Source organism: Spermophilus citellus (genome assembly GCF_964194105.1).
Source record: "Spermophilus citellus genome assembly, chromosome: 1".
NCBI classification, from domain to species: Eukaryota; Metazoa; Chordata; class Mammalia; order Rodentia; family Sciuridae; genus Spermophilus; species Spermophilus citellus.
Genome location: NC_138182.1, coordinates 228,007,255 through 228,021,430, shown reverse-complemented (window position 1 = coordinate 228,021,430; position 14,176 = coordinate 228,007,255). Strand labels below are relative to the sequence as shown.

The following is a 14,176-nucleotide window of genomic DNA, read 5'->3' as shown; positions in this document are numbered from 1 at the left end:
TGGCACAGTGGTCACCGAGTCAGAACAGGTACCCAAGCAGGACACATTGGTTGAATGGTAATAAAGACAGATCTCCACCTTTGATGTTCCAAAGAGAAATGAACACATACAAGCCAGCTGAGACAAAGCCCTCCCCATAGCCTCCCCTGCCTTCTTGGGCACTGAGGCCAGTCTTAATAAGCTACTGCTGTGACAGTGAAAGTTTACCCCTTATGAATATTACTTTTTAAATCCAAGTTGCTTCATCCTGATCTTAAAGGACATTTCAAAACTCCGGATGACTGTGCAAAAAATGCGATGTGGAATTTTAAAGTCAAAACAATTTTAATATACTCTGCTTATTCAAGTTAGTTTCTCCTCCAGAAAGTTTAAAGTAGGTGTGAGAAGTTAAAGATTATACAAACAGAACTGTTTTCAATAACTTAATTATTAGACTCATGGAAAAAAATCAACTTGCATGAAATGGTAAATATTCATAAAGCAATATGGGCACAATCATACACACAAGTCAGAAGTGCCAGTGGTTTTGTCTGTTGCTTGTTTGAAAAAATAATGACACACAATTAGAGGTAAAAAATATTTTCTTCAGCTCCATTTCCAACTTCCCCATCTTGTCTGGCCATTGTCTGTAGATTTAAGTTTGCTTCTGCTATAAATGTCTGTGGCTGATGGTAGTGTGGATTTGTGTCCTGTGGGGTTGGGGACTCAGTTCGGGAAGTGTCCAGATCTGAAACAGACAGATAGCACAGGTTACAGGACAGCCAGCTTGGGACACAAAGCACATGAAACTAGATCTCAAAGATTAGGAAGGGCCACACCCAGGCAAGTCAGCCTCAGAATACCTCAAAGTTAAGGAATGACCTCAATATTCAAATCACAAAGTACAAGGGACTTCACTGGTATGGGCAAGGTGTGGGGAGAAAGAAGTCAAAGAACGAGGGAGACCCTCAGGCCTTACCATTGCGCAGATCTGTTAACACTACACAGAATCCATAGCAAGAGTAGACAGATTCTTGAAGAAAATCAAGCCAATATCAACTATGGCTGGGATTGAACAAACCCCCCCCCCCTCGCGCGCCCTTTCTGGTTACCTAGCAACAGCAGGGCACTCCCCCTGCCCCTTTCTGGTAAAAACCCTTTAATATTGTGGTTTAAAGGGGAGATGATTGATTTGAAGGAAGACACTTGCTGCAAATCATTTTCACCACACTTCTTCCATTAACCACCCTCCCTGAGGCACAGCCATATGGCAATATTACAAATAACCAGCTTCTGTTGGAACCAAAAGTGGAGCAGGCATGGAAATCCAGGGAGGGTGAACTACCCTGAGGCCCCTTAACCAGAGGCCATTCTAACTCTTGCCACATCTTATTCAAAGCATCTATTATCTGGATGGATATCATGCCTGTTAGCATTCTAATGACAAAAAAATGCTTGTGATTTTTACCCTCCTGACACAGATCTTTGTTTGTTAGTAAAGGAGTCCACAGGCTTAGCAGCAATTAACAGCAGACCTGTCCCCACAAGGATCTATCTTAGGGGAGGTGGTGGCCTTTGCTACCCATCATTTCTTTGATTACCGAATTTCCAATAGGAGACTGAGCCGATGGAGTCGGGCCAAGCAGGGCCACAGGAAGTAGACACAGAACCCCCCAGAAGCAGTGCCAAAAGCTGAACTGCGTCTCTGAGGGAGAGGAAAGGAAAGGAGGGAGGGAGGCTGCCCTCCACAGCATGCTCAAAGGCTTAGACCAGCCCTGGCCCTGACTCCACACTGACCTTTTACATTCCCACAGGCACAAAGAAAAAGAAATCCACCTAAATGAGATGACTTGATTCTCCTGCCCAATACCAAATCTTTACCTCAAATGCCAATAACTCAATAACAACAGGTAAAACAACTACAGAGGAGGTTTCTAACTGCCACCATTTATCCAGGACCCTCTCTGACTGCAGAAGCTGTCCTCAGGCTAAACTCTAAGCAGCTAGGAAGTTATTTAGCTCTTCATTCAGAGGACCGTGACCTGTGAAGACACTTGCTTAGCAGTTCCAGAGTCTCAGGGTTCTCATTTCTCAGTGTGCCAGAAATGGCTTGTACATCTTTTCTGAGTTAAGAGAACCTGGATGTTTAATATTTGCCCTCCCCAAAGTTCTACATTTTTGAACGGTCACTTACCAAAAAGGAAAAAAGAGAAAAAAATACAAAAGCAAAAGACATCATGAGCCTCTCAAAATTGACAACAGTTATTACAGAACTAGGAACCTTGTCCACTTAATCAGGCAAACACAAATATCCCCAACAGATTTCACTATCAGAGCATATCAATCTAGAATGATCCCCATCATTTTTACCCATTGGCAGACAGAGTATGCCTGTCGGTGGCCATGACACACATTGACACGCTCCATTTTCTCCTCCAGCCATTGAATGAAGCCATTCTAAATATAAAAAGTCCCAGTTAAACTGCTCATGTTAATACCACACAACTTCAAAGGAAGAAAAAAACTCTCAAAACTTCTATGTAGCAGAGTGAGCAGACACCCAAGCTGTTCCAGTCACAGCCTTCTCTTCAAAAGAGAATCCAGCCAGGGCACAAGAAATATTACATTGAGAAGGAAAAATCATCTGTTGAACAAGGATCTGGGAGGTGACTGCTGACAAGTATGACAATGCCAGGCACACGGGAAGCCCTTAATCCATGTAAGTTTCCTTCCTCTGGAGGTGAAACATGTAGCAAAAGGTCCCGAGTACTGATGGGCCTGAGAACCTAGGAAGTCCCTTTAATGGCTACAAGAGACTTGCCCAAAGAACAAGCCAGGGAACCAAATGCATAATAGAAAGTATTACCTTAAATTAAATTGCAGGCTTGAACTTAGGAAGATAGAGGACCAAGAAGGAATGGTGGGGTGGGGAAACTGTGTGTGTGTGTGTGTGTGTGTGTGAATGCAGAGAGTTAATCAGAATGCTTTCAAATTAGAACAAAAGTATAGTAGAAAACATTTCTAACAAGAGCTTGTTGAGCCCGACGGTAAAATGGCCCATGTTGTAATTTTAGATATATTGCTGGATGCTGCTGTGGTTGTGCGTCACCTGGACAGGAACTCAATTTCCTTCTCTGTGTCCCTTCTTGGTTTCTACCTGAACTATGCAGCAAGGTCAGACAGTCTGTCTTTGAAATTGGAAACCATTCCATGATTCTGGCTTTGTTACTCCATTTCAACCCTGAAAGAACTCCAGCACAGCAATAGTGTGCTTCTCAGGGCCAGCCACCTTTTTCTACACGTTTTACCCTAGAGAGTCCTCTCATCACATAGAACCCCAAGCTGAAAGAAACATTTGTGAAATTAAACATTGCTGATCCCAAAAGCAGGATTCTTGGGGTGTAAAATTAATCATCCAATTCCATTTATGATCAAAATGCCTGTTAATAGGAGATAAAAATAGAATGGTTTATTTTTAATTAACAGAGAAGTATTAATTCAATCATAATTTTGGTCCACTAAAAATTGAATACTCTTATAATGAAACAAAACTTCAGACTGCAAAGAACCAACAGTGTCTCTCTTGACATAACAGAACTAATTTGATCCTAACCATATCTCTGGAAATGAAACAGAATGAGTATTATTAAGTTTAAAATAAGGACAAATAGACTAACGCACATAAAAAAACCCAAAACCTGGCTATAGCAAGTGGAAAAGTAAAATCTTGTTTCAGGGATTTTTCTGCTTCATAGTGAGGGTTCTGTTCACAGACTAAAATTTCATCCTCCACAAGAAATTTCCACCCTCATATTTATGAGGACCACTGTGGGGTCTAAGTTAGTCTCCTGATGCAGTTTTTTAAATTACAGCTATTCACATTCTAGTTGGCATGGCTGCTTTCTCTTGGGGATACATGGCGCAAAAAAATACCCAAGCTGCCAAGGGACATGCATGCGTAGAGGACTGATAATCAGGGACAATTCCCTAAGTCTCCTGATCTTTATCCCCTAGTGGAAGCCTGTTTGTTGACATTTGTATTTATCATCTTCAGATTTTGCTCACTCAGTATTGGAAATTCTAACTAACAGGGAAGAGAGTCAGTCACCCTCCCATCAGCTCATCATTATTATTCTTTTGAGCCAACTCGATAATTGGCTGCTTTTAAAGACCAGTCTAAGACTCCATGTGTGAAATACAATTGTGTGTCATATTTAGAATGGATAAAGTTACCCCTAAACTATGAAGCAAATGAGATCTCCCAAACGACAAGGTGGAATAAAAAAACCCTGGACAAGTCACATCCCCTCTGAACATCAGCTCATGAAGGATTGAACTGAAATCATCACGAAGGCCACTCAAACTTGTCACATAGCATGTGAATTTTTACATGTGTGCTTTGGCACATTGATTTATCAAGTAACAAACTGAAGTTTAAAAAATGTGTTTTTCTACCTTTTTTTCACTCAGGAAGTACAATCAAATTCTACCTGAAGCTGCACTTAAAATAATGTTTTTATGGTGGCAGTCAGACATTTTTCCACCCCTCCATCTTTGGTTTTTCCAACATATTTGAGGCAAGCCCACACACAATCCTCAAAAGATAGAATTTGGAAGGCTAACTAATGAGTTGAAAATAACATCCACATTTAAAATCTACACTGGATCTCTCCTCTTGTTAAACCTCAGAGCAACTTTCATAAAGAACAAGTTTGTGAAAGCAGGAAAGGATCGTCTATAATGTAAAAATATTGAATTAATGTAGTCTTGACCTTCTGAATAGAAACACATTTAAAATCATGATCATTTTCATTTTTAAATGAAAATTTTATTTAAACTCAAAATCACTGTGTAATTTTCATCATAAACATCAACTGCCAAAGTCTGAATTTAGCCCAACAGTGTACCCAATGGCCAAGAACCCAGAAGTCCAGCACTAGAGCATGTTTAGTCTACTGTCAAAATCACTGATGATGCACCATTCAAGCCCCTCACGTCTCATCCCATTCCATCCTTTTCAACAGGGGTCACAGAACAGAACCTCATTCCTTCCCAGCCTTGGCTCTGCCCTTGTTTATTTTAATCAAGTGCTCTAACTTGTACTTCTCATGACTATATTCCTCATGCACATTCCTAAAATCAAAATTCACACTTTCCTAGAATAACTGTACCTCAAATACCCATGATTTTATTATTAATGTTCCAACTCTGCAAAATAAGTTGTATTCCCTATTTAGTGATTGATTCATGCTTACACTCTGAAACACTGAAAAATCATTTCCTGATGGCATTACTGGCAATCACTGTTTTTTCTCAGGAGCATTAATGAACAATATTTTCCATCTAGTGGAAAACTTTTATTGTAGAGAGCTTGAGGTATCTTCAGAGCAAAGGAAAATTGGTCTCTGTCCCTAATTTTGCTCAACTCAATTTTCCATAGACAGCCACAAACAGGATGTGAGCCTCTAGCATGAAAACCAATCTGGACTTGATATCTGAAGCAAATAAATAAATAAATAAATAAATTAGCTTTATGATTTCCCTTTCTATTCCTCGTGTACCAATATTACACCTGAAATAAAATCATTGAAATGTGCTTTGGAGCGTGTGTGTGTGTGTGTGTGTGTGTGTGTTATGTGCACATACAAATTTGTCAAGAAAGCAAATTGTGTTATAATTTTTTTAAGTTGTGATTGTGTCAGTTGGACTTTATTTCCTTCATAATTAACATATTTAGAATATTCTATATTGGTTATATAAGTAAGCTGAAAAGAAACAAAGAAATTGAAGCAATCAATACAAAGAAGATGAAATGATATTAACAAAAAACAGTAAAACATATGAATCTGCCACCTGAACTTTGATGGCTCTCACATTCATCTTTCTCTCAAGAAGGTGCCATCGTTAAATCACTATGACCTCAAAATCAGCAAGTCCCAGGGGAACATTTTTCACCTTATCCTTGAAGCACATTTCAAAGTGTTTTTCTAAGCAGGATACCAATAAGCATTCATAATAAAAGAAAACAGTGATCAAATAAGTTGGTGAAACTCCAGGTAAGTCAAGCTTCTTATTTGACAAATTGTTCAGAGCTTGAATAGGTTCATGTATATTAGAATCCCTCGGAGGAAGAAAACAGACACTATGAGGCATACCCCCCACTCAGGAAGCCTTTTCTCAATAGTGTACCTTATAGTATTGCGTTCCATATAACACCCTTTGGAGACCAGGTCATAGAGAACTATAAGTCCATTATAAACTAAGAGAAAACAAAAAAGTAAATAATTGATGCTAGCATAAATTAGGGGTGAAAAGTGGAAATAGGTTAAGTTTTCCAAATTTACAAGATCATAACCCTGTATATCATCATCAATGGCTGCTGAAACTATTAAGACAGAAGCTGATGGGAAACTTTATAACAGATCAGGCTGGCAACATCTGAACCCAGGGATCAATCTTAATATCTTAAAGAGAGGAACAGACATTGTGTGTCACATGATAGGATGTAATAGGAAATATACAATACTATCCATGGAGATATTTTCATGTCAGAAAAATAAAACTTGCATTGCATCCAATCTCTGTTCCCAACTACCAGTTTATAGGAACTAAGGAGCAGAAGAATATGTTAAATGAAACTGTGGGAATGCAACCAGAAAAGTCCAGAGTATGGAAATATTAAAAAAAAAACTGGTCTTTTCAACAAATGAACAATGTGGTCTTTTCTGTACATAAATTATACGATTAAAGAAAAGAGATCCAACTCCCAACCAGATCAGTTCAAGGAAGGCACAACTGAAGAGAAAGAATTATTTCTTTGAAAGAAAATTCAAAGAAAAAGACTATTTCTCAGAACTTGAAGGAATATGCCTCCAAGTTGAAAGAGCCTAATGAATAACTGGTAAAAATAATTTTAACAAAAGATCACATAAAGGCATGTTATAAAATTCAGATAATAGGAATAAAAAATATAGGACAGAAAAGCTCCCAGGGTGAAAATAGGTCACCAACAAAAGATCAGGAATCAGAACAGAATTAGATTTCTCAGCACAACCCTTGAAAGGAGAAGAAACAAACCCTTCAAAACTCTGGAAAGATTAAATTTTTTTTTCTAAAAAAAATAGCAGTAAAGGAGTGTCATAGTAGCAAAAATAATTAAATGAGATTTTAAAAGGCATTTCAAGTAATCCAGAAAAAATTTACTTTCACTTCATCTCTTCTTAGGAAAAATCCTGGAGATATACTTTACACGCACATACAACCCAATAAAGTGATGTCCCAGGAAGGAGGAAGCCTGGATGGAGAGCAAGAGGATTCAACATGAGAGAGCCAAGAAGTGGCAGGTGACAAGGACAGAGCAGAAGTGGGGAGCAAGTTCATATTAGAACAGAAGTACGGAGGATACTAAAAGCAAAATTTCCATAAACAGACATTGGGGAAAAGATAGTCTCTTTAACAAATAGTTCTAGGAGAACTAGAAATCCATATTGGTAGATTAAAATTGAACCCCCATCTCTCACCCTGCACAAAACTTAACTCAAAGTGGATCAAAGACCTAGGCATTAGGGCTAGACCAGAAACCCTGTGCCTACTAGAAGAAAAAGTAGGCCCAACTCTTCATCATATTGGCTCAGGAACACACTTCCTCAATAGGACTCCTAAAGTACAAGCACTAAAATCAAGAATCAATAAATGGGATGGCATCAAACTAAAATGCTTCTTCACAGCAAAGGAAGCAATCAAGAATATGAACAGAAAGCCTAAAGAATCGGAGAAGATCTTTACCACCTGTATCTCAGATAGATTATTAACCTCCAGAATATACAAAGAACTCAAAAAACTTAACATATACACACACAAAACAATAACAACAATAACTAAACCCACAAATAACCCAATCAATAAATGGGCAAAGGAACTAAACAGGCACTTCACTGAAAAGAAATATAAATGTCAAAACATGTGAAAAAAATGTTCAACATCTTTAGCAATTGGAGAAATGCAAATTAAAACTACACTAAGATTCTCTCTCACTCCAGTCAGAATGGCAATTATCAGGAATACAAGTAACAATAAATGTTGGTGAGTATGTGGGAAAAAAGGTTCACTCATAAATTGCTGATAGGACTGCAAATTGGTTCAACCACTCTGGAAAGCAGTATGTAGATTCCTTAGAAAACTTGGAATGGAACCACCATTTGCCCCAGGTATCCCACTCATTGGCTTATAACCAAAGGACTTAAAATAAGCATACTACAGTGACACAGCCACATCAATGTTTATAAAAGCTGAATTCACAATAGCTAAGCTATGGAATGAACCCAGGTGCTCTTCAACAGATGAATGGATCAAGAAAATGTGGTATATATACACAATGGAGAATTACTCATCTTTAAAGAAGAATGAAATTATGGCATTTGCTGGTAAATGGACGGAGCTGTAGAATATCATGCTAAGTGAAATAAGCCAATCCCCCAAAACCAAAGGTCAAATGTTCTCTCTGATATGTGAATACTAACCCATAACAAGGAAGGATACGAAGGGGAAGCATAGGAGTTCATTGGATTAGACAAAGGAGAATGAAGGGAAGGGAAGGGAGATGGGAATAGGAAAGACAGTAGAATTAATCGAACATAACTTTCCTTATACTAATCTATGAATACTTGATCAGTGAGTGTGACTCCATGTCATGTTCAACCCACAAGAATGGAATCAAAACTGTAATGGGTTGCACCCCATGTGTTTATGTCAAAATACCTATAATTTTAAAAAATTTAAAAAAAGCAAAATTTCCAGAAAAGAAAATAAAGCTGACAGATATTAGATGTATTGTGTGTAAAATAATATTGGTTAATTATTGAGAGAGATACAGGGGATTTGGAGGAAAATGGTGAGAAGTAGAAACAAAATATGCAAATGAATAATAAGGCAAATGGTTAAGTCTCAGAATACAGAAACAGCACTCCAAGGGTTTACTGCACTTGTGGTTGATTCTTCTCCATCTTGAAGGAGCCCACTGTGGAAGCAAGTGGTGCACAACTGTAATCTTAGTAGGTCTGGTGGGTGCTGAGGCAGGAAGATTGTGAGTTCAAAGCCAGCCTCAGCAACATAGCGAGGCCCTAAGCAACTCAGTGAGACACTCTCTCCAAATAAAATACAAAAAGGGATGGGGATGTGGCTCAGTGGTTAAGCACCCCTGGGCTCTATTCTGGTACACATCCTCCCCCCACCCCCCAAAAAGGAAAGAATAAAAAGTTCACTTCTCTCAAATGTCCCTTTCCAATTTTAAAGTGTGCAGATATAATTATAAATATTATTTCAAAAATTCAAAAAGATTTTCTCAGTATAACTCAGAGTGGGAAGTTTAGGGATTTCAAAATCTACTATGACTTAGGAAAAAAGAAAAAAAAAATGTATATAAACAGAGAATTCCCAGAAGAGGAGCCTAAAAAGCCAATACTGAAACTATGAAATGGAATTACATCTCATTGCTAATCAGAAAAGAATCAATGGAAAGAATGAGTTACCATTTCATACCCATTATATTGGCAAAAGAATTAGAAACTCAACAATGATAAGTGTTGAGGCAGATATGGAGAAGCTGGAACATTCACACATTTCGGGGGATAGTAACAGTGTGCGATAACTTCAGAAATCAGTCCACCTGGCAAAGCTGTAGGTATCCTATCCTTACCATTTGTAGGTAAACTCTCATCCCTGTGCTCTGGAGACACACACTGAAATGTGATGCAGCATAGTCTGTAATAGGAAAACCCTGGAAACCTCCTACTTGCTCATCACTAGGGTAATAAACAGGCTTATTCATAAATTGAATAAGGTAGCAATTTTATGAACATTTTGTGCTACATGTATAAGTGAAAAAGCAAGGTGCAAATATACACATAAATAATATGATTACATAAATATTAAAAACAAAAAAACATGATATATTGGTGATGGGGCTGCAATAGCATAAAATATACTGTGGGCTGATATATACCAATTTTAGGATATTGGTTAACTCTGAATAGGGGGGAAAAAAGGACAAGATAATGGGAGTGTCCTTAGCCATATCAGTAATATATTATTTCTTAAAAAGAAAAGAGATTGGAAGCAAATGTGGCAAAATGTAAACAGTTGTTAAATGTATGATGAATACATATTTTCTATACTTTTTGAATTTTTTCATGATTAAACTTTTCTTATTACTAGATACATTAAACTAGAAAGAAAAAAAATGTAATGTGTGGGCTTTATTTGGGTCTGGAGTCCAAAAAAAAAAAACCAAACTGGAAAGATACACACAGGTGACATTGGTGAAACAATTGGAAATTTAAACATATGACTATATTTTGACATTATGGAATTATTGTTAATTTTTTTCCTAGGTGTGACAATGGTTTTAAAATGAATGCCTTATCTTTGGGAGATGTCTACTGAAATGTTTTAATAGATGAATTAGTATTTATAGATGATTTTTAGAATTTACTTCAAAATAATATACAGGATGTAGGGAGTGGGAATTTAGATGAAACACAACTTGCCATTATTTTTTTAAATGGACATAATACCTTTATTTTATTTATTATTATTATTTTTACCGTGGTGCTGAGGATCGAACCCAGAGCTCACATGTGCTAGGTGAGCACTCTACCACTGAGCTACAATCCCAGTTCTGTGGCCATTAGTTTTTAAAGGGGTGATGGGTAGGAGAGTGATTGCTTGAGTCCTCTATTAATTTTGTATATATTTTAAATTGTCCATAACATATTCAATTAGACAAGAAATATCCATTTTTTAAACGATGGAAACAAATTAAAATATTCAGATCCTGGAGTCCCGGTGAAGAAGCAAGGACAGACACTCTCTTAGGTGGTATGCTGAATTAAATGACAGGGAGCCACAGGTCAGGGTAGTACTGTCGTGGCATGAAATTTCTTTTAAGGATGCAGAGATCACGGACTACTAAGGATCCCAGCAAAAGAGCCTCTGGCTTTCTGGAAACTGCTGCCAGCATGACCCTCCCCATTCAGGAAGAATCACGCCTCTCCTTTTGCTGTGAGAAGAATCCAATTCATTTCTCTGCCAGCTGAATAAGGCAGGAAGTCAACATAGGAATTTCAATGCTGCATTTACTTCTCGCTGGTTCAGTAGAGGGGAAAACAGCTGTTAAAATTCTTACACATGCAAGAAGCGGTGCTTTCCTTTAAACCAGAAAGCAGCAAGCATTTAAATCAAACACACCCAAGCTAATTAGTTCTACCTGCTTCTTAATAATTATGTTATTACTAGACTTAAAAAAAATTGGCCTCCAATTTTTTTGTTTTAACAGACTACTCATGAGTGTTTTTGTTTTTCTTCATCCACTGTAAAATTATGAGATCTAAAGAACTTACAGGCCTATTCTGTTTTGAGACATTGGAATTTACAGTTCTTGGTGCAACACGAATCTTTTTCCAAATGAGAAACATTAATTTTGTAATTCTCATTTGGTTGAAATAACATTTGCTAAGAAACCAAATTCTGAAATATCTTTTCCAATTACAGCCTTGAGTTTCTGCTGCTCAAAAATAATTACAACTTAAAAGTACAACATAATATATTGAAGATATGTTTTGTTCAATGAAGACTTCACACCCTTGGACGTTCTTTTTAAATTTATGCTATTAGAGGAAAGATGACATTTCTGGAAATTAAACATTTTTAGGAATTGTACAATTAGAAAAGTAGACAGTTTATAGAAAAGAGGTAAATTTAGAATTTTAAACTACTGAAACCACAATCAAAAGAGAACATATGTACTGTTCTATTCCTTGGGGCAATCTCTCCCTAAAGGAAGTGATTTTAAATTGTCTTGTAAATACAAATGTCATATGGAGTTCCTCTAGCCATTAGTATTTGTGCTTCTTGACATGTGACCGATGACAAACATCCAAGTCTAAAGAAAGCTAGCTAATTTCCCTTTAACCCATTTTGTCCCACACTCCCAGATGTGAAACACTATAAAAACTTAAATTATGCAATGAATATACCACTTATGGCAACTTTGAAATAATTATTATGTTTGCAGAATTGAAAACTTGGGGCTTAATGGGTCCATCATCTGGCAGGGGATATAAATCCCCTATTTGTTCTCTAGCTGCCTTATTTTAATTGGAGCTTGTTTTTCTATAAACAACTCTTCTCAAGAAGAAGCCCAACCTCACCATACAATGTTACTTTTCTCTAGTGGAAAATCATGAGCAGGATCCAAGACCAAAGATCATGTAGAGTGGCCTCAGTTACTCCCTTGGTGAGCAACAGCCCTTGCTCCTCCAGGCTGCTGAGGCCACTAAGCATGTGATCTGCCTATTACCTTGCAGAGTAGTAAGTTCGGTAGGTAAGATATTGTGCTAAATGGTATTGAAAGTGGACATGACTTCTGAGACCCTCCAGAAAAGGAGAGCTTCCAGATAATGGTAGCCAAGACAGATTTCAGAGAGGAGAAAGCATCTGAACTGTGTCTTGAAAGCTCCCCAGGATGTCCACAGGAGGAGGTGGCCTGTGGGAGGGCTTACAGGCAGTGTCCACCACCATTGCAAAGGGGATGTCATCATGGAAAGAGAATTGTCAAGTTTGGTTGAATCTGGGTTTGTGTTGGTGAACCAAGTGGGGGAGGGCCTGGAATGAGAATATTATGGATCTTAAATTTAGGAGGCTTTTTAAAGCATGGCTGCTACTAGTAATCAGGATCATTCTATGGCCCTGTGTCAACTGCACCCTTGGCTACCCAGCACACCCTGCCAAACTGAAACGAGAAAGCCTGACCCAAGAGCAGGTTGAGAAGGGAGCAGTGTTCCCTGTTTTCTGCCTGAACCCACATTTAGCCAGGAAACTTCCTTCCCCTTGAATGAACAAAGCATTTAGGCTTTGTCAAAGTATTTCAGAATTAAAACTGGTTTGAGCTTCTTACCCATTCATTCTTCAACACACTCCAAGTGTCCAGCGTGTGCCCTGCACTGGGCTGGGCTCCAGGAAAACTAAGTTGAAAGAGACCTGCTCCCACCACCCAGGATAGAGTCAGTACAGTCACTTTGAAATCTGTTCCACAGCTTCTTAAGAGTTAAACAGGGGGCTGGGGATGTGGCTCAAGCGGTAGCGCGCTCGCCTGGCATGCATGCGGCCCAGGTTCGATCCTCAGCACCACATACAGACAAAGATGTTGTGTCCGCTGAAAACTAAAAAATAAATATTGAAAATTCTCTCTCTCTCTCTCTCTCTCTCTCTCCCTCCTCTCTCTCTTTAAAAAAAAAAAGAGTTAAACAGGTACCTATTCTAGCAGTAATTATACTCCTGGGTATTTATCTAAGAGAAATGAAAACATAATTCAGAAAAGTCCATGTAGGAGAATGCTCTTTGCAGTTTTATTCATAATAGCGAAAGCCAAAAACCAATCCAGGTGTCCACCAACACAAGGGGTAAGCAACAGTGGCATATTCCTCATCGGAAGAGTATCCAGTAATAAATACAAGGAAACCAGCCCAGGAGTCAATCCATGACATGGATGCATCTCAAAAATAACATGCTGAGTGAACAAAGCTGACACAAAAAGGTATGGGTGGTCTGATTCCATTTTAGAATAAACAAAATTAGCCTGTGGTGATGGAAAGCAGAGGATAGGTTGCTGCTGGAGTTGGAGGCTGATTGGAAAGGAGTATAAGGGGTGCAGACATGTTCTGTGCCTTGATGTTCTTTCTTCCCAACTGATTGGACAACAGACTTAATAGCTGAGCATTTCAGCCTCTGTAAATTACACCTTGATTCATGAAGTAAGCTGTAGAAAACACTGCAGAGTCCAGAGGAGACACAAGTGAGAAAACAGTGCAGAAGGTAATAAAAGTATCTCCTGGTTCCACAGGGCCACACGGGAGAGGCTCCTGGCTCTGTGTGAGAGGATCTGGAGAGGCTCAGCTAGAAAATGACCCAGAGCTATTCCTGAAATAGGATTAAGAGGTGACAAGGTCAGGAATAAAGGGTAGAGGAGAGGATATTCTGAGGAAATATTCAGAAAAAAACAGATGAACAAAAGGTATAAGGGCCTGGTCTTTCACACACTGAAAGGATATCCCACAGCAGGACCTCAGGGTAAGAAGGAGGGAAGAGAACAAGATGAGGCTGAGAGACTGGAGGCCAGAGTCTGCCTCCAGGCCCATGCTTC

The 14,176-nt window shown here is 38.5% G+C and overlaps 1 protein-coding gene across 5 annotated transcripts in view; it reads right to left on the bottom strand.

Annotated features, from left to right (window-relative positions):
• Positions 1 to 339: 339 nt before the first annotated feature.
• Positions 340 to 14,176, bottom strand: part of ARHGEF28 (Rho guanine nucleotide exchange factor 28) — a 306,138-nt gene continuing 292,301 nt past the window's right edge. For all 5 annotated transcript variants that reach the window (XM_081287604.1, XM_081287607.1, XM_081287605.1 and 2 more), the window contains one exon: positions 340 to 727. In XM_081287604.1, coding sequence (XP_081143730.1) covers positions 564 to 727 — 164 coding nt within the window. In that variant the 3' untranslated portion in view covers positions 340 to 563. The remainder of the gene's footprint in view (positions 728 to 14,176) is intronic.